The 19,628-nt window shown below is 39.7% G+C and overlaps 1 protein-coding gene and 2 long non-coding RNA genes across 3 annotated transcripts in view; 2 read left to right on the top strand and 1 right to left on the bottom strand.

The window, feature by feature from the left end:
• LOC122445150 overlaps positions 1-19,628 on the top strand; it is a 154,201-nt gene that overhangs the window by 7,716 nt on the left and 126,857 nt on the right. The window lies entirely within an intron of this gene.
• The window catches only part of LOC122445065 (myosin-4), a 19,929-nt gene continuing 5,165 nt past the window's right edge, over positions 4,865-19,628 (bottom strand). Inside the window, exons 13-38 of the mRNA XM_043474052.1 lie at positions 19,346-19,516; positions 18,264-18,570; positions 17,355-17,425; positions 16,699-16,786; positions 16,501-16,618; positions 16,072-16,195; positions 15,846-15,982; positions 15,470-15,725; positions 14,527-14,769; positions 14,036-14,212; positions 13,676-13,821; positions 13,332-13,422; positions 12,851-13,240; positions 12,208-12,334; positions 11,660-11,778; positions 11,337-11,533; positions 9,967-10,150; positions 9,715-9,880; positions 9,489-9,613; positions 8,917-9,225; positions 8,074-8,277; positions 6,694-6,819; positions 6,434-6,604; positions 6,245-6,349; positions 6,045-6,140; positions 4,865-5,035 (exon numbers count right to left, since the gene is read on the bottom strand). Coding sequence (XP_043329987.1) covers positions 4,883-5,035; positions 6,045-6,140; positions 6,245-6,349; positions 6,434-6,604; positions 6,694-6,819; positions 8,074-8,277; positions 8,917-9,225; positions 9,489-9,613; positions 9,715-9,880; positions 9,967-10,150; positions 11,337-11,533; positions 11,660-11,778; positions 12,208-12,334; positions 12,851-13,240; positions 13,332-13,422; positions 13,676-13,821; positions 14,036-14,212; positions 14,527-14,769; positions 15,470-15,725; positions 15,846-15,982; positions 16,072-16,195; positions 16,501-16,618; positions 16,699-16,786; positions 17,355-17,425; positions 18,264-18,570; positions 19,346-19,516 — 4,401 coding nt within the window. The 3' untranslated portion in view covers positions 4,865-4,882. The remainder of the gene's footprint in view (positions 5,036-6,044; positions 6,141-6,244; positions 6,350-6,433; positions 6,605-6,693; positions 6,820-8,073; positions 8,278-8,916; positions 9,226-9,488; positions 9,614-9,714; positions 9,881-9,966; positions 10,151-11,336; positions 11,534-11,659; positions 11,779-12,207; positions 12,335-12,850; positions 13,241-13,331; positions 13,423-13,675; positions 13,822-14,035; positions 14,213-14,526; positions 14,770-15,469; positions 15,726-15,845; positions 15,983-16,071; positions 16,196-16,500; positions 16,619-16,698; positions 16,787-17,354; positions 17,426-18,263; positions 18,571-19,345; positions 19,517-19,628) is intronic.
• Positions 15,626-19,628, top strand: part of LOC122445165 — a 17,289-nt gene continuing 13,286 nt past the window's right edge. The window contains exons 1-3 of the long non-coding RNA XR_006270464.1: positions 15,626-15,727; positions 19,180-19,184; positions 19,268-19,275. This is a non-coding gene — a long non-coding RNA (uncharacterized LOC122445165). The remainder of the gene's footprint in view (positions 15,728-19,179; positions 19,185-19,267; positions 19,276-19,628) is intronic.

Genomic DNA, 19,628 nt, shown 5'->3' with positions numbered 1-19,628 from the left:
CAACCTGGGCTGGTGATCTGTTTCACCCTCGATAGTATACTTGTTTCAATGCTGTTCTCTCAGAACATCCCATCCTCGCCTTCTCCCACAGAGTCTAAAAGTCTGTTCTGTACATCTGTGTCTCTTTTTCTGTTTTGCATATAGGGTTATCATTACCATCTTTTTAAATTCTATATATATGCATTAGTATACTGTATTGGTATTTATCTTTCTGGCTTACTTCATTCTGTATAATGGGCTCCAGTTTCATCCATCTCATTAGAACTGATTCAAATGAATTCTTTTTAATGGCTGAGTAATATTCCATAGTGTATATGTACCACAGCTTCCTTATCCATTCGTCTGCTGATGGGCATCTAGGTTGCTTCCATGTCCTGGCTATTATAAACAGTGCTGCAATGAAGATTGGGGTACACGTGTCTCTTTCAGATCTGGTTTCCTCAGTGTGTATGCCCAGGAGTGGGATTGCTGGGTCATATGGCAGTTCTATTTCCAGTTTTTAAAGGAATCTCCATACTGTTCTCCATAGTGGCTGTATTAGTTTGCATTCCCACCAACAGTGTAAGAGAGTTCCCTTTTCTCCACACCCTCTCCAGCATTTATTGCTTGTAGACTTTTGGATAGCAGCCATTCTGACTGGTGTATAATGGTACCTCATTGTGGTTTTGATTTGCATTTCTCTGATAATGAGTGATGTTGAGCATCTTTTCATGTGTTTGCTAGCCATCTGTATGTCTTCTTTGGAGAAATGTCTGTTTAGTTCTTTGGCCCATTTTTTTATTGGGTCATTTATTTTTCTGGAATTGAGCTGCAGGAGTTGCTTGTATATTTTTGAGATTAATCCTTTGTCTGTTTCTTCATTTGCTATTATTTTCTCCCAATCTGAGGGCTGTCTTTTCACCTTACTTATAGTTTCCTTTGTAGTGCAAAAGCTTTTAAGTTTCATTAGGTCCCTTTTGTTTAGTTTTGCTTTTATTTCCAATATTCTGGGAGGTGGGTCATAGAGGATCTTGCTGTGATTTATGTCGGAGAGTGTTTTGCCTATGTTCTCCTCTAGGAGTTTTATAGTTTCTGGTCTTACATTTAGATCTTTAATCCATTTTGAGTTTATTTTTGTGTATGGTGTTAGAAAGTGTTCTAGTTTCATTCTTTTACAAGTGGTTGACCAGTCTTCCCAGCACCACTTGTTAAAGAGGTTGTCTTTTTTCCATTGTATAGTCTTGCCTCCTTTGTCGAAGATAAGGTGTCCGGAGGTACGTGGATTTATCTCTGGGCTTTCTATTTTGTTCCATTGATCTATATCTCTGTCTTTGTGCCAGTACCATACTGTCTTGATGACTGTGGCTTTGTAGTAGAGTCTGAAGTCAGGCAGGTTGATTCCTCCAGTTCCATTCTTCTTTCTCAAGATTGCTTTGGCTCTTTGAGGTTTTTTGTATTTCCATACAAATTGTGAAATTATTTGTTCTAATTCCGCGAGGAATACCGTTGGTAGCTTGATAGGGCTTGCATTGAATCTATAGATTGCTTTGAATGGTATACTCATTTTCACAATATTGATTCTTCCAATCCATGAACACGGTATATTTCTCCATCTATTTGTGTCCTCTTTGATTTCTTTCATCAGTGTTTTATAGTTTTCTATGTATAGGTCTTTTGTTTCTTTAGGTAGATATCCTCCTAAGTATTTTATTCTTTTTGTTGCAATGGTGAATGATATTGTTTCCTTAATTTCTCTTTCTGTTTTTTCATTGTTAGTGTATAGGAATGCAAGGGATTTCTGCGTGTTAATTTTATATCCTGCAACTTTACTATATTTCATTGATTAGCTCTAGTAATTTTCTGGTAGAGTCTTTAGGGTTTTCTATATAGAGGATCATGTTATCTGCAAACAGCGAGAGTTTCACTTCTTCTTTTCCTATCTGGATTCCTTTTATTTCTTTTTCTGCTCTGATTGCTGTGGCAAAAACTTCCAAAACTATGTTGAATAGTAGTGGTGAGAGTGGGTACCCTTGTCTTGTTCCTGATTTTAGAGGAAATGCTTTCAATTTTTCACCATTGAAGATAATGTTTGCTGTGGGTTTGTCATATATAGCTTTTATTATGTTGAGGTATGTTCCTTCTATGCCTGCTTTCTGGAGAGTTTTTATCATAAATGGATGTTGAATTTTGTCAAAGTCTTTTTCTGCATCTATTGAGATAATCATATGGTTTTTATCTTTCAATTTGTTAATGTGGTGTATTACATTGATTTGTGGATATTAAAGAATTCTTGCATTCCTGGGATAAAGCCCACTTGGTCATGATGTATGATCTTTTTAATATGTTGTTGGATTCTGTTTGCTAGAATTTTGTTAAGGATTTTTGCATCTATGTTCATCAGTGATATTGGCCTGTAGTTTTCTTTTTTTGTGGCATCTTTGTCTGGTTTTGGTATTAGGGTGATGGTGGCCTCATATAATGAGTTTGGAAGTTTACCTTCTTCTGCAATTTTCTGGAAGAGTTTGAGTAAGATAGGTGTTAGCTCTTCTCTAAAGTTTTGGTAGAATTCAGCTGTGAAGCCATCTGGTCCTGGGCTTTTGTTTCCTGGAAGATTTCTGATTACAGTTTCAATTTCCATGCTTGTGATGGGTCTGTTAAGATCTTCTATTTCTTCCTGGTTCAGTTTTGGAAAGTTATACTTTTCTAGGAATTTGTCCATTTCTTCCAAATTGTCCATTTTATTGGCATAGAGCTGCTGGTAGTAATCTCTTATGATCCTTTGTATTTCAGTGTTGATTCATCTGTAAGTTAGAGAAAAAGGTCCCTTGCCCTTTGTAACATTTCACAGCCTACTTCCGGTCTCAGATTCTTCCCATCCTAGTAAGTCTAAGCAATACTTATCAGGAAGGAATTGGACTTAAACTGCCTCCATTTTTCCTGATTTAACATTAATCATGGAGACAGCCTTCTACTTTCTCCTTGCTAGCATCCTGTTTGGATTCTTGTATCTGGTATCAGTAATTTAGAAACAGTTCCCAACTCTCCATGATCCCTCATATCAGTTAAAGAAAATACAAAGAGCATTATAAGTATTTATATATGATCAGGTGTGGTTTTATTGTAAGACAAAAGGATATAATCTATAAATCACTTAATCTATGAAGAAGATGAAGAAGAATATTAACTAGCATAGCTGTGACTCTAAATCCTTGCTGCTTTATTTAATCAAGGACCCCAGAGTAATTGACCCCTAGATAATGAAACCCACTCTCAGCTGTCTACATAAGCAATTATTTAAATAGTTAGGAGACAGGATAATAAAGTAATTGCCCAGTGCTTTTGAGTTCAATAGGTTAACTCTACAGAGTTTAATTAAAATTTGATAGTAAATGCCTACTCCAGGCAGAATATTTCATTAGTCTTCATCATGACCTAGGTAAAATATTCCTTATAATTATGTTCTACTGGTTTTAAATTCTCTTCTCATGAAGCAGGTTCCTTATTGCTAATTAGGATTCCCACACTGGGGAAAGGAGGCTTCCCACAGTAGCTTCCTCATGAGAGAGGGATGCACTGTAGAAGAGTAAATTGGGGTTCTACTAGCTTGTTTTTAAATGTCTACATAGTGAAACCAAATTGTAAGCTTTAAAAAGTATTTTAAAAAAGCACTCTGGCAATGGCTGTGATAAAATTTCAGTCACATTCTTTTTGATATTAAGAAATTATTTTTTCTAGTTCCTGCTTGAAATATGTATGGTACTGAGAAAATTTAGGTTTCTTGGTAAGCAGAAGTGTGTGTAGAAATTAGGTCAAAAGGAAGATTTATCTTGAAAGTTCTGTCCTTTTTCTTGGAGAGATAGGTGGTTCCGAGGAAAAGCTTTTCCCTCTGAAGGAAATAAAATCTGTAACTACAAAGTAACTGTGAGGTTTGAGTGGTATGAAACTGTCTAACTTTCTCATGCTCTCCCAGGCCTTTCTTTATAGCAGTGTTGGAACCCTGCTTTCGTTCTGCATTCGTGTTCATTTCTGTCACTGTCATCTGCAGTCTATCTCATGTAAAAAGCTCCACAGTCTTTCCAGGCACTGTTCTTTCCTATCCTCCTCCATCCTCCATGCTACTACCAGAATTACATCAACTCTCCTCCACATGAAATATGACTAGGTAGATGTTTGTCCTAATTCCTCAGGCCTGCGTGTGGGACCGTGCCCCTCACAGTCAGGTCTCAGCATCCGTCTCTGGCCTTCTCAGATGCCCTTTGTTCATGGAGCCTCTGCTTCAACTATTCTGAAATCTCATGCTGTTTTCTCTTCTTAGAATGCTCATCTCCTTTTCTCTTTCACATGATAGCTATCTACTCATCTGTTAGGAGATAACTCCGTCTCCTCTGAGATGCCTTTCTGGATTCCCCAGGTTCGCATCTCATTCTCTGTTGTTACCACACTTTGTTTTCATGCTTCTCTTAGAGTATGCATACTGTACCAGAATCTGAATTGCCATGACTTGCTGGCTTGAGGTCTTCAAGAGCAGGGACACAGTGGTCATATCCACGGTGCCCATTTCTGTACAGACACGTCCTTGGTACTCAGTAAAAATGGTTGAATGGAATTGAGTGTCCATTAAACACCTTTGCTTCATTTCATTTGCCTTCTATTAAAGTTGGTTCACTGACCACATTCATTTTTTGTCATCATCTCTGATTGCACACAGTAGGAGCATAACAAATGTTGAATGAATGACTTAGTTCTAATAGCACTGTTGAGCTTGTAATTAAGAGGCACATGTATTTTTAGATTGCAAAATTCTTTGCAGGTTTATTTCCTTGATATTAAAATTACATTTGACAGTGACAAAGAATTTCACATTTTGTGCATTTCTTTGGTCACCTTTTCGCCTTAAAATGAATTACTCTTCACTTATGACTTTTGTGTGAACCTCCCGGCTCTTCAGCCGCAGCTTGTTGACCTGGGACTCGGCAATGTCAGCCCGTTCCTCAGCCTCCTCCAGCTCGTGCTGGAGTTTGCGGAATTTGGCAAGATTGACATTGGATTGTTCCTCCTGAGAAAAGAAATGCATTTGAGAGAACAAGAAAATGTGACATTTCCTGATTCTTACTGCCTTTGTTACTAGGAGCAGCTACAGGATTTGCTTCGTAAGTGAGAAGCAGAAGGTTCTGTTCTTTGGTGATATACCTGTTTGGGACAGGGCATCCCACACATTCGCCTCTGTGTTGTTTGGGCTTACAACTCCCTGTTCATTATCTCTTATTTAACTCTCTTCTTGGCAAACTTAAGATGCTACAGTGACAACAGGGAGATCAAAGTAGCAGGAATTTGAATCAACCTTCTTTCTGTAAAACAAACTCTTAAAAGTAGGTACCGTGGTAGTATTGGGTGCAGAGAACCTTAAGGAAGGATTTTAGAATTAACAGTATGAGAAAGCACGCATAAGTGCTCAGTTGCTAAGTTGTCTCCGACTCTTTGTGACCCCATGGACTGTAGCCCACCGGGCTCCTCAGTCCATGGGATTTCCGAGGCAAGAATACTGGAGTAAGTTGCCATGTCCTTTTCTAGGGTATCTTTCTGACCCAGGGATTGAACCAGAGTCTCCTGCATTGGCAGGAGGTTTCTTCACTATTGAGCCACCTGGGAAGCCCATGAGAAAGAACTGCAACCAAATGAAAAAGAAATGTTCAGAGGTGGATTCATCATAAACTTAAATAAGGCTTAGATTCAGAGCCCTCATTTGCACACCTCTGTGAGTACTCATTGTTGCTGAGTGTTCTAGATAGGGAGGGAAGTGAGTTATAACCAAGAAACATTTCTATACTACCATGTCTGGCAAACTGCTTAAAGAGATCTCAGAAGAAATGAACCTGAATCTCCAAGGCTCCAGTAATTAGTGTTATGGTTTCTTTCCTTCTAAATATTCATTTTTCAAACCCAATTTCATATTACCAATTCTGTGTTCTTTGCCTTAAAAAAAGCATCTTAAATTCTTTGACCTTTTGTCTCCACAAAACCTGGCCCTGCTCCTGAACCTTTCTCTCTTGCTTAGAGGTACTCACAGCTTCTTCAGCTTGTCTCTTGTAGGCTTTAACTTTGCTTTGTAACTTGTCCACCAAGTCCTGCAGCCTGAGAACATTCTTGCGGTCCTCCTCAGTCTGGAATAAAAGAGGTAGCAAATAGATAGTGTCATAATTTGAAAACAATTTATTTTTATTTTCTTGAAAGCAGTAGGCCTGAATTACATGGAAAGGCTTGTCACCTGATAAGTGAGTTCCTTCACTCTTCTCTCATGTTTCCGAAGACCCTTGACAGCCTCAGCATTGCGCTTCTGTTCATTTTCAACCTCATTTTCAAGCTCCCTCACCTGCAAGAGTACAAAGATGGTTAGCCACTTGGCTGTAACTAGCAGCATGAACAGGCTGGGAGTTGAACAGGTTGGGAGACCCACCCTGGCCTCCAGCTTCTGGATCTGCTTCTTCCCACCCTTCAGGGCCAGCTGCTCAGCCTCATCTAAGCGGTGTTGCAGGTCCTTCACCGTCTGCTCCAGGTTCTTCTTCATCCGCTCCAGGTGGGCACTGGTGTCCTGCTCCTTCTTCAGCTCCTCAGCCATCATGGCCGCCTAATTGGCAGTAAAACAAAACTAGTTGAGAAAGGTGAGACAGCCCATCAAGATTCTAGCTTGACCACCCGGCATGGCCCTCTGCTCACATCAGTGATGGCCTTCTTGGCCTTCTCTTCTGCGCTGTGAGCTTCCTGGACAATGTCCTCCATCTCTCCCTGGATTTGAGTGATGTCTGTCTCTAGCTTCTTCTTGGTGTTGATCAGGCTAGTGTTCTGTTTCAAATTAGTAAAAAAAGAAGACAAAGTCATTTAATTGTATTATACCTATTTACATTGTTATTTTTACTAGGCATTAACATTACTGATCATAAATATTCAGAATAAACACCAAATCAAAGGTAGACTCTGTTTCACTTCTCTTCTTTCTACCTACCTACATGTATTAATAAAAATTCTTTTAGATTCTTCCAGATGAAAATTGATTTTGGATACCAAGCATATTCAACTGTTATCAGTGGCTGCTGTAAGTATAAAGCATGACCACTGCCCCAGGAAAAAATGTGAAGTGCTGCAGGTAGCATCACATAGCTCATGATGAATGGATTATTAATTTTTAGTTGTTTTTCACATTTGTTGGCTCTATATGGATAAATAGCATCATTATTGGTACAAAAATGAACCAAGGATCTCTTACATTTTTAGAAAGTTGATAGTATTTGAAATATGCAGTCAATTCAAGGATACTAATGATGAGTAACAAAAATGCATTTTAACTTGATTTTAAAATTATTTTGTAGTATGTGATTTTAACTTTTCATGATGGCTATTTCCATATATTGCAACTTTAAAAAAGTATACAATAATATATGTTTATTGTAAAAAAAAAATAGTTGACATACAAATTAGCAAAGGAGAGACAAAGAATAATTACTATATTCTTACTACCCAGAGATAACTGTTGATAAAACCTTTGCTTACACTTCTGGATGTTTTCTGTGTATTTTTAAAAGAAAGGATAATGCTTTTTATATGATTAAATTGCTTTTTTAACTTATTATGTTGTGAATATATTTCCATAACATTTATTACATGAATATTAAGTGCTGCGTATTAGCCTTTGTGAGGATATAGCCACCACTGATTTAACAAATCCATTATAAACAACAAATGCTGACTAGAGGTACTGTGGCCTTCCTGCATTTGATTTATCTCTTTGCAGCTTAGAGTTACAAGATAAGACGTGTTACCGATGTTGTAAATATGATTGTTAGTAGGGGGTCTTTTGTGCTTTTTTTTAAACAGAAGTTTCTAGAACAGTAAATTATTTCAAATCAACATGATTAAGCCAGCCTATAAATGTATTTGTGAATCTGCTGGACCCCGGTGCGTATTTACTGCTGTACATTTTCCTGACCTCCTGGGAGGGACCCTTGCCAAGGTTCCTCCTTACTGTTGAACAAGCTTATCCTCTGCAATGGTCTTCAGCTTCAGGGAGTGCATTTGCTCAACCATAGTCCCAGACCTCACCTGTGTGTGCAGGAGCTGCACACGCTCACTGGCGTCCAAAAGCTCTTGCTCTGCCATTCGCCTGCTCCTCTCTGTCTGTTCCAGCGATGCCCTCAGCTCTTCAATCTCAGCCTGCATCAGGTTGGCTCTGCGCTCAACCATGGCCAGCTGCTCCTTAAGGTCATCCTGGCCCCTGATGGCATCATCCAAGTGGAGCTGAGTGTCCTGCGCAGATGGAGCAAAGGGCTGTTACTCATGCTCCAGTTAAAGCAAATACAACTTTAGGGTCATGTACACACATTGATCTTGACAACTGAGTGCTTGATTGGACAGGAAAAATCCTCAAGTCTCTTTAAAGACAAATTCTTTGTAGCTTGGGTGGCAGTTCTACCCAAGAATGTGATGTTATATTATTTTAGATCCTGAGTCATTAAAGAAAATGCTACGAATAAAGCTATACAATTTTGGATTAGGAAAGTATCCTTAGAGATGAGCTAATAAAATGGTCTTATTTTATAAATGTTAAATAAACAGAGATATACATATTATGTTTCTATTTATACATTAAACACATGCAGTCCATGTAAGTGAAGTGATTTGTGCAGTGGTATGTAGCTAAAATTGTTCATTACTACCTCTGTGTTGTCACCCCTCATCACTTTGTCTTCTTTTCAAATGACAAAGTAAATTCTGCCCTGGGCTTTTAAGAATTAAGCTGTTTTTTCAACTGTGTGCAGCAAAACTTCAACTAATTACTGTACTATTCAGATGACTTATGGCTTATAGTCCTCCTGAAATACTAAAATTTGAGTCACACAATTACTCCCAGACAGTATGACGCCATGTTTGTTTATCCTAATGTACCTTCAGTACTCCTTGTGTGTTTCTAAGATTCTTTATTGCCTCAGTAGCCTGGCGATTGGCATGGTTCAGCTGGATTTCCATTTCATTGAGGTCTCCCTCCATCTTCTTCTTGATCCTCAGGGCATCATTCCTGCTCCTGATCTCAGCATCTAGGGTGCTCTGCATTGACTCCACAACTCTGAGATGGTTCCTCTTTAGCTGATCAATTTCTTCATCTTTTTCAGCAATTTTCCGGTCGATCTCTGATTTCACCTGATTTAACTCAAGTTGGATGCGAAGGATTTTGCCTTCTTCGTGCTCAAGAGATGCCTTTAGAAAAAGAAACATTTAAATTATCTAAGGAGTGCTTTGGGGGGTACATTATGATGATTTCTTCAAGAAGGCATTAGAAAAACTCACAAACTCTAATACAGCTTAGTTTAGCCTTTTACTCTATATTCCTAAGGTACAATTCAATATTTCTTACTGAATAACATGAGTTATCCCCTGAAAGTTTGCAACGTGATAGATCTCAGTGGCTATTAATTTTTCAATTTATGTATAATGCATAGGTGAGCAAACAAAACATGTACCTCTGCTTCCTCTAGAGCAGCCTGTAGTTCACCCTTCTCTTGTTCTATTTGTTTCTTTACTTTCTCCAGTTCATGGATATGCTTTCCTCCCTCTGCAATTTGCTCAGTCAGGTCAGAAATCTCCTCTGTAGTTTAATAATAAAATACAAAGTTCAGTTGAGAAAGATGAAAAATTGAAAAGATACCTGTCTACCATTTTTGAAATAGAAAGGTTACAAAGACTCACGCTGTAAGTTCTTGTTTTCTCTCTTTAGGGTTTCAAGTTGGTCCAGGGACTCCTCATAGGCATTCTTGACTTTGAACAGCTCAGTGCTGAGAGAGCGGGACTCCTTCTGGGAGGCCTCAAGCTCAGCCTGAGTTTCCTCATACTTCTGTTTCCATTCTGATAGGATCTGAAAAACAATAAATTGTCAGCTGATGAAGAAAGGGAGACTAAATATTAATAAAACACGGGTGGAGTTTGTATAGGCTGAGCCACCTTGTCAAAGTTCCTCTGCTTCTTATCGAGAGCCGCGCAGGCAGCATTGGACCTCTCCACGTCGAGCATGAGGTCCTCAACCTCATTCTGGAGCCGCTGCTTGGTCTTCTCAAGGGAGGCACATTTGGCATTCACCGCTTCTACATGTTCCTCAGCATCCTGCAGACGCTGGGCCAGCTTCTTCCTGAGAAGTTGGTCAGTGTGAGTGACCAAGCACAGAGTCAGTTACCACCATGAACTTTATAAAGCTGCTGGCTAGCATATTTTCCCCAAGACTTTTTGCTCCTTTGCCCATAAGTTATTACAGTTTTCTAAAATACCTTCTTAGCACCTGTTTTATCTCTCCTGTGATTCTGTTTTCCCTAGTGAATTCTTTTTTTATCTTGGAGATATTCAACAATGTATGAGGTCATTTTGGTGTGTTTGCTGGTGGTAATGGTTGAGGGGGTGTGGAGATTCTGAGTAAGCACTTTAGTGGAGCAAGCAATGTGAAGATGTGAGGGTGAGGAAAAAGGGACAGCCATGAACAGGAAGCCCGGCATTAAAGACTTTTAACTCTGAATAGGATCCTCAACCATTTTCTAGTATTGTCCTCTTTACAAAGGGGGAAACTGTGGCCCAGAGTGACACGGTCAATGTCATACAATTAATCAATAGTTTTCTGGGTTTGGTCCCTTGAGAGAATAATATTATTCCCTTATTACACTTCTCCAAAGCCTTATTGCTCCCTTTCAGCCCACACTCATAACCAGGATGCTTCCTCTACAAAAGCTCATCAAACTCTTTCATTCTGTTTAATTCTAACAACTGCTGAGATAAGCCAAACTTTAGAAAACGTCCTTTACTAGAATATAATGGTTATATTCCTTCCATGTGTACCTCCCATGAGTTTTATTCCACAGCATGTGTAATTAGTAAGTTCATTGGTACTGGTTGTTAGTTAAATGACAGGAAAGTATGATAGTCTTATTCTGAACTAATAATACTCCAGGTAAGGATAAATGGATTGCTGTTAATTATAATATTCATAATAATGTACTAGGTAGTCTCAGTACCTCTGTTTTTCCTTATATTAAAGAAAATGAATTATTCTTAATTCATAAAGGATATGCTGATAGTTATTAATTCTTTTTGGTGGAAAGAAATTTAAGTTGCTTTTGTAACAGACCAGAATAGGGTGAGGGCTCTGGTCTTGGCCCATTCTCTAGTGGATATACACTGGGCTGACAGAAGGAGAATATGGTGGAGTCTACCACTCTGCATATTTAGGCTGAAATCCTTCCCCTATCTCCATGGGATAGTCTCTTTCTTTTTTCTTCACTATTTTAAAGCTTCTATTTCTTTCCACCCGCCTTGCTAAGAGCTCATACTTGGCCTCCTCCAGCTCCTCCGTGCGCTGAATGGCATCTGTCTCATACTTGGTCCTCCACTGGGCCACCTCGCTGTTGGCCTTGGACATTGACCTCTGCAGCTCAGCCTTGGCTTCCTGCTCCTCCTCGTACTGTTCCCGCAGCAGGTCACAGTCATGGCGGGCTGACTGCAGGGCGTGGGCCAGGGCACTCTTGGCCTGGACCAACAGAAAGTGTGCACTATAAGTTTATGTTCTGATTACTGATACTCTCAGTGTGGAGTTGGATAGTGTGACATGTTGCAGAGTTCAAGTGACTGAATGTATCAACTGGAGAATTCTCACCTTAGTCTCCTCTTCTAGCTGCCTCTTTAATTCCTCAATTTGTTGCGTAAATGCTTGTTTGCCTCTGGATAGCTGAGATACCATAGCATCTTTCTCATCTAGCTGTCGTGAAAATTCACCTGTGAGAGACAGAATGTGGTGATTTAGTTCTGTTGTCTAGGTGAAGAATAACTTAATGAATGAAATAACACCAGAACTCTGTTATTTCATATGACAAGGAGAGTAACTCAAGAGCTTTATTTGAGAGTAACTCAAATAAACTGTTGAGAAGTTTATTTCTTGCTCTTTTCTTCAAAAAGTGTGGGAGTTTTCTTTGGTACTTTAAGGTTGAGAGGGGGTGGTTTGAGTAATGCTGAGCCAAAAAAAAAAAATCTCTTCAGCCCATTGAGATTAAATTTTTTTCTGATTATAACTTGTAATCATCCTACTGTCTCACAGTAAAAAGACAGAGGAATAACATATCAATGATAAAGGGGTGTACCTGGCCAAAGAAATGATTCCATTTTGATAGGTGTACCCTGCACTCCAGCCTCTCCACGTTCACTGACCTGACTCTGTGTGTAGACGTGCCTTCTGGGCTGACAGTTCATTGATTAGGCGCTGCTGCTCCTCTTCCTTAGTTTTCACTTCACTCAGTTGGTCCTCTAGTGTCCGGCACATTTTCTCAAGGTTTCCCTGTGGTGGGAAGTAGAAAACAGGGAAAGATAACATGCTTCCCTTTGTAAGTCTGGGGAGACTTCTCTTTGTAAGTCTGTAAGTCTTTGCACAAAGGGGCTGAGTTTTCTTTACCTTCCTTTCTACTGCAAAGCCCTGCACAGTGCCTTGGATGCGAAGTCAGAGGCACCTGATTTTGGCTAAATGAATAAATGAGCTATTTAAAAGTTAGATTATTGTCTTTTGGAAAACTAGAACGTCATTTAAATTCTGCATCATGGAGAATATGGTTTTTACATAAGTTTTTTTTTCTGTATTTTCATTGTTTCGTGGTAATAGTGACAAAGTTTAAAGTGATTTTTCTACAAAGGAGACAGGAAGATTGAAATGATTCATTTCAATATAGTAATACCTATTAATAATAATTTTAAAGTTTGAGATAACATCTAAGGCTTGTACAGTTAGATTAGATCATATAGAAACTCAATCATTTTGAGTCATGGTAAATAAGATGAAATGGGACAGGTTAGTACATACCTTGGCTTTGGAGACAGTCTCCATGTTGCTGGCCAGGTCGTCAATCTCCATCTTCATCTCGCTCTTCTCCTTCTCCAGCTTCTGCTTGACCCTCTGCAGGTTGTCGATCTGCTCCCCCAGCTCGGCCACACTGTCCGCGTGCTTCTTGCGAAGAGCGGCCGCCGTGGCCTCGTGCTGCAGCGTGGCCTCCTCCAGGTCCCGGCGCATCTTCTGGAACTCGGCCTCGCGCTTCTTGTTCATCTCAATCTGGGCGGAAGTGGCCCCGCCGGCTTCTTCCAGCCGCTCGCTGATCTCCTCCAGTTCCCGAGAGAGGTCTGAGCGCTGCTTCTCTGCTTTGGCGCGGGAGGCGCGCTCGGCCTCGATCTCCTCCTCCAGCTCCTCGATGCGGGCCTGGAGGTGGGGAGAAGCTCATTGTGAGCTCCTTTGAGCTCATTGGGAATTTTGTCATGTTGCATGAGACTGATGGAAACCATGGACTTACCTGTAACTCCTTGATCTTCTTTTGCAACTGCATCGCGAGGGCCTGTTCATCTTCAATCTTGCTTTGCAGATTGCTCATTTCAAACTCCTTCCTGTTAGGCGAGCAGCATGTTAGCTCACGCTGTGTCCTCTTGCCAGTCTTTTTTATGTGTAACTGAACATTTTTATATGGCTGGTGTTAAGGAGGTGCTAAGTACATGTTTTATAAGTCAGTAATGTAACATTTTGATTAAGTACAAAAGTCAAAGATGTCATTATTTGTATTGTTTTTTTCTGTGTGCCATAAAGGAATATTTTTGAGATCCAGATAGTAAGCCGCTTACAAATGTATTCTGTCATACTCACTTTTTAAGTTTCTCATCCAGTTGCTGCTTATCATTTTCTATATCCATTGTGGATTCTTGGGCCAATTTTAGGTCACCCTCCAGTTTCCTTTTGGCTCTCTCCAAGTCCATGCGCAGTTTCTTCTCTTGTTCCAGAGATCCTTCAAGCTAAGTTTATAATGCATTTTATTTGTTTCAGTTGTTAAGCACTGAACGTAGCTTTCAAAGACACAGGAGTATTTTTAAAGATATAGCAAATAGCATGAAAGCTTTAATTATTATTTCCAAATCAGCAATTAAAGGCTTATGAGCATCCCTGATAGTTGTGTGTCACAATTGTTTATTTCACCTTAAGAGGGAACACTGTGTTTTTCACACTTACGTCATCCACTTGCTGTTCTAGCTTGGTTTTAGATTTGGTCAGGGTGTTGACTTTGTCTTCTTCTGCCTGCAAGTCATCCAGGGTCTGCTGGTGGGCCTCCTGAAGGGCCTTCTTCTCCTTGGTCAGTTTTGCAATGTTTTCATCAAGGCCTGCCATCTCTTCTGTGAGGTTTTTCACCTTTAGAGTTAAACAAATTACAGGAATATTAATGACATCCTGTTGCCTTGATGAGAAACATGGTAATATTTTAGAATAATGTCAACCTGAGATGAAGAATGGAAACAAGAAGTTAACCCAGGCCTATGTAACTGAAAAATATGGGAGATAAAGGTCAAGGTAAATGGATAAAGATGATGAAGACTAAAGAGATGACATAATTATAGCAGTATTATCTTTTCATATTCAATAATTTCAGGATTAAACATGCAGTTGAAATACATCAGTTACAAGCTCGCACTTGTAAACACTTTAAAATGTGTCACGATTTGTACCTTGTTCTCTGTGGCATGTTTCTCCTTCTCAACCTTGGCCAGTGTCAGCTCAAGGTCATCTATGTCTTTCTTCAGTTCTGAACATTCGTCCTCCAATTTCCTCTTCTTGGCTGTCAGCTCAGCATTGATCTCTTCCTCATCCTCTGCTCTCTCAGTTAGCTCTTTGATTTTTGCCTCAAGTTGGATTTTGGTTTTAATCAACTGGTCACACCTTTCCTCTGCATCAGCCAAGCCATCTGCTTCCTAGAGGGGGAAAGGAAACATATTCATTTGTTTAAGCTGTATCTGCAAATACACAACAATGTATTAAAGGGAGTAAACTTCCATGACTCAGTGAGAATGGTCAACACATATGCCAACTAACCTGTCAACTTAATCAAATGGACAAAATGTTAGTAATTGCAGTCTACTGATTAAATAAATATAATAGTGAATTTCTTCCAAATATCCATGTGTGGAAGGTCAAATCAGTAAAATTAGCCTTTTGGCAAAATCTGCTCCTTGGCTACTTTGGAAAAGTTACTTATTCATTCTAGGGATCAGTTTTCTCACATTTGAGGGGGGATTAATTTATTCTTTTTTTCTGTCCTGGTAAAAACAACATAACTTCCATTCTATGCACAAAAACATTTATTAAGAGGAGAACATTATAATGCAAGGGAAGGTTCTAGAAAGAAAGGAAAATGTTTATGGATTTTTTTGTGTGTGACTTTGCTCACTGATGACTGAACTATGCATGAATGTGCATTGAACGTATAGGACATAATTTGTGACTGCGTCTACTCTTCTTTAGGTCTGAGTTTTAGAATTTTTGAAGGGTAAACAATTACAACAAATGTTTCAGTGGAAACCATTTATTTATAAACCTTCAGTTTAAAAAAGCCTCATATCCAGTCAGTGATTGGATGGTATGTAGCTGAACTGTGCAATGTCTCATACTCACAGATTGAACTTGGAGTTGTAAGTCGTTTTTCTCTTGCATCAGAGTCACCATTTTCTCTTCAAGTTCTTTCCTTTTTGCCTCTGACTTAGCCAGCTCTTCTTTGGTCTTCTCAAATTCTTCCTTCATGTTGGCCATCTCCTTCTCTGTCTCTGCACTCTTGAGGAGGGGCTTGATCTTGAAATACAGCTTCATCCAGGGCCAGTGCTTGACGTTCATGAAAGCACGGACATTGTACTGGATGCAGAAGATAGATTCTCTGTTGGAAGAAAAGATGCAAGTGAAGAAGAATGTGGAAAGTTAACATCTCTCAACAAAAATAATGACTGGGCTAAGCTATGAAAATGTGGAGAAATGAGACTTGTACTTGTTTGCTCACCTTCTCTCCACCATCTTCTTGAACTCCACTCTCATCAGGAACCCTCTGCAAATGGCCTGAGTGCGTGTGATGAGCTGAGCCAGCTTTTCATCTCGCATCTCCTCTAGAATTCCCAGCAGGCCAGCCTTAAAGAAAACCTTGCCAAAGAACAAGTTAAATATGTTACTTCTGCTCATAAGAAAGCCCAAAGGGGGTGAATTATGATAGAAATTAGGGTTGCTGGTACCTTGGTGTGACCGAATTTGTACTGGGTGTGGTCAATGTCAATAGACCCTAAAAGTTTCTCAGAAGCCTTCTTGCTGTCAATGAACTGACCCTCTGGGATAGCACTTGCATTTAGAACCTTATATCTGTCAGAATAAAAAGAATGAAAATGTGGGTTTTTGCTGAAAAAAAATGAAACTCTTGGTAGCTACCATTGAAAAAAATTAGAGTTTTGGAGAAAAAAATTCCATTAAAACCATCAATGCCTTTTGTAAAACTTGAGAAGATAGGATGAAAAACTTAATGACTATATAAACCAAGGCTTCTTTCTTTTACAATCACCTTTAAAATGGCTGAAGCTCATTTTTCAAGAAAAAGTGTTACAAATGAACTGTGTGGCAATTTTTATATAGACTAACACACTAAAAGAGAAAAATAAAGAGACACAAACCTCTGTTTGAAGTCTGCATACAGGATTCTGCTGGGGAAGCCCTTCCTACAGATGCGGATGCCCTCCAGCACCCCGTTACACCTTAGCTGGTGCAGGACCAGCTCGTGCTCCATGGCCCCTAAAAAAAGACATGTTCTCCATATAATAGTCTCCTGAGAAGTCACACTGGAGCTTGTCTGGGTATCAGAAGTGCCTTACCAGGAGTTTTAGTTTCATTGGGGATGATGCAGCGTACAAAGTGGGGGTGAGTGCTCCTCAGGTTGGTCATCAGCTTATTCAGATTCTCCTGTGGAACCATGTTAAAAGTTTCAAAATAATTTCTAGTTGCATCAACATGAGAGTTCCTATCAATGATCCTTAGTGAATTTGCCCCCATTTCATATTTTAATGAGCTGTCTCAATGAAGAATTAGTCATAATGACCAGGAGAAATCGTATGTATGCAGTATAGAGAGGAAATTATCGACTACAAAAAATCAGCCAACTTCAGTTTATTTTCCTCAAGCACTGCCAATCAGAGAAAATTTGTATTGAGACTTCAGTCATATGAAGTAGATGTAACTGACTACATCTGCTTCAAAGAGGGTTTGATTTCATGTGAAATTTGCTTACTACCAGAGCTTTTAGATATAGGGCTTAAGGGGTAAATGATTAATTTATCCTAAAAGTTGATGTGAAGAAGAGACACACCATGGGTCTTTTTGCTAAATTTTTCCTTAAGGAATTTTCCAGTTTTTTTTTTTTAAGTATGTCACTACCTCAGTTTCTCCATATATTTCTTTAAAATAATTTTTTTAAGTTATGGTAATACTATTTTTTAAAAGTAATCCTTTGGAATTCAAGAATATACTGTACCCTGAAAAGAGCTGACACAGTCTGGAAAGAAGAACCCTTCTTCTTGCCACCTTTCTTTCCACCGCCACCCTCTGAAATATGAAATGGAAAAATTAAAATTATTTACAATGATCCATAGACATCAAGGCTGCCAAAATTCCCTTGAGAATTTAAATTTGCATGCATTCACTTGTGTCATTCCTATTCTTTCCATGTCTCTCCCCCTTCAACTTTAGATTAAGAAAATATGTGTTGGTTCATGTAATAGGCATTTAGAACAACAGCAACAAAAACAAAAAAAAAACTTGTGGGTGCAAAGAATATATGTGGGGAAGGGATGGGACACAGCTACTCCAAACTGGCCAAGTCTGTCCTCTGAAGGAAGTGCCCAGGAGACAGAGTAGTAATGCCTCCTTAGTGCGCACAATTCCTGGAGGGAAGGCAGTTGCATGCTTGGTCCCAGGTGGGTGAACCTCTGGTAACCTGCAAGGAAGTCTTATTTCCTATTTGCCCATACCTTTGTCCTGTTATTTGCACATTTGGGGTTTAGGAGAATAGAACTTCAATTTCTTAGGCACTGGTGGGCTGACAAAAGATGTCCTCGTTTCTAGCTTAGCTGAATCCTTGAAAAACCCAATATTGTTAAAATGCTATAAATGAGCTCTATAATCCGAGTAGTCCCTTAAGCTCTTGGAGTCTCTGTTTCCTCATTGGTGAAATGAGGCTATAGACAAAGGATCCATAGTGTCAACTTGTAGCTTTGAAAGTCTGTGATCTTAGAATGATACCATGCTTATTAAATATACCTCTTTCTATTAGCTCCACATTGGCCAGTATTTTCAATGGTAGATTTTGCTATATCTGTCTCTGATAAGCAAGGTAATTCTGTTTTGAGACTCTTAAGGATATATAATTGATCTTAAAAATGACCTTCAGCACTTGGACCTCCAGCGAAGAGGAAAGCCAGAGTCTTCATTGCAGACTTCTGGTACAGCCCAACCACCGTCTCATTCAGGGGGTCCTTGTTCTTGTCCAGCCAGCCAGTGATGTTGTAGTCCACAGTGCCCGCATAGTGCACCAGGGAGAAGTGGGCCTCAGCCTTGCCCTTGGCAGGTTTGGGTTTCTGGAAGTTGTTGGACCTTCCAAGATGCTGTTCATAAAGCTTGTTCTTGAAGGAGGTGTCTGTGGCCTTGGGGAACATGCACTCCTCTTCCAGGATGGAGAAGATGCCCATAGGCTGAGAGAATGAAAAGAAACATGCCACTTGAATTGTCTGCCTGCAGAAATAATGGGTAGCATTCTGATCTGACTTGAGTAAATATATCGTATCATTCTTTAGTTAGTGAAAACTCATTTCTTCAGTCAGAAATTGTTAAATGGCAAGTATTAATTGGGTGCCTATCAACACCCAGGTGTGTGCTGGGCTCTGGGATATGATGGGGAGTAGGATGAATAAGGAAGGACCTCCGGTGAAGTTTGTCTTTGCCCCAAAGCCTTGGAGCAATGTTTCTCCAAGTGTGACTTGCAAATAGGTTGTGTCAGAAACACCTGGTAAAAATGCAGATTCCAAGGCTCTACCCCACCCTTACCCAAAACTATTTCTAGGGTGAGTTTAGGGGAATGTGCAGGTTTACTCAGTACTTGCAGGGTCTTTGGCACAACTGAGAGCCCCTGCTTTAAAGTGCTAGGAACTCCACCTTCAAATGCCAGCAGTGATGACTCCAAAACTGACAAAGAAATAAGTGAATCATGCTCTCCTCAGAGCTCTTTAATAAGGAAAGATGGTTTAAGAATCAGACTTGTCATCAGACTATGAGGAAGGGTAGAGTTCTGGACTCTAGGAAAGACTCAGTCTCCTTTCATCAGATCATCTCCCTCAGAGTTGGCCAAAGGACCTTCCCTGATCTTAGTTACCAATAGAAACCTTTTACCAGAGTGTGCAGTGAGATTTGTGATTTTCTTTTAAATACGGGTCAGCAGGGTGACCTGTGGTCTGAGAAAGGAAAGCGAACCTTCTCGATGAGCTCGATGCAGGCGGCCAGGTCCATCCCGAAGTCAATGAACTCCCACTCAATGCCTTCCTTCTTGTACTCCTCCTGCTCCAGCACGAACATGTGGTGGTTGAAAAACTGTTGCAGTTTCTCATTGGTGAAGTTGATGCACAGCTGCTCCAGGCTGTTGAACTAAATAAGTAGAAAATACAAATGAACATTCTTCTCGTGATAACAGCTTCTCCTCGAAAGGACTCTTCTTACACAGTTAGCCTAACTGCTCCCTGCATGAAAACACAACCTG

The sequence above is a fragment of the Cervus canadensis genome, chromosome 1, assembly GCF_019320065.1.
Source record: "Cervus canadensis isolate Bull #8, Minnesota chromosome 1, ASM1932006v1, whole genome shotgun sequence".
In the NCBI taxonomy this organism is placed as follows: Eukaryota; Metazoa; Chordata; class Mammalia; order Artiodactyla; family Cervidae; genus Cervus; species Cervus canadensis.
Note: the sequence above shows the minus strand (reverse complement) of the source record. Positions and strands in the feature narration are given on the sequence as shown.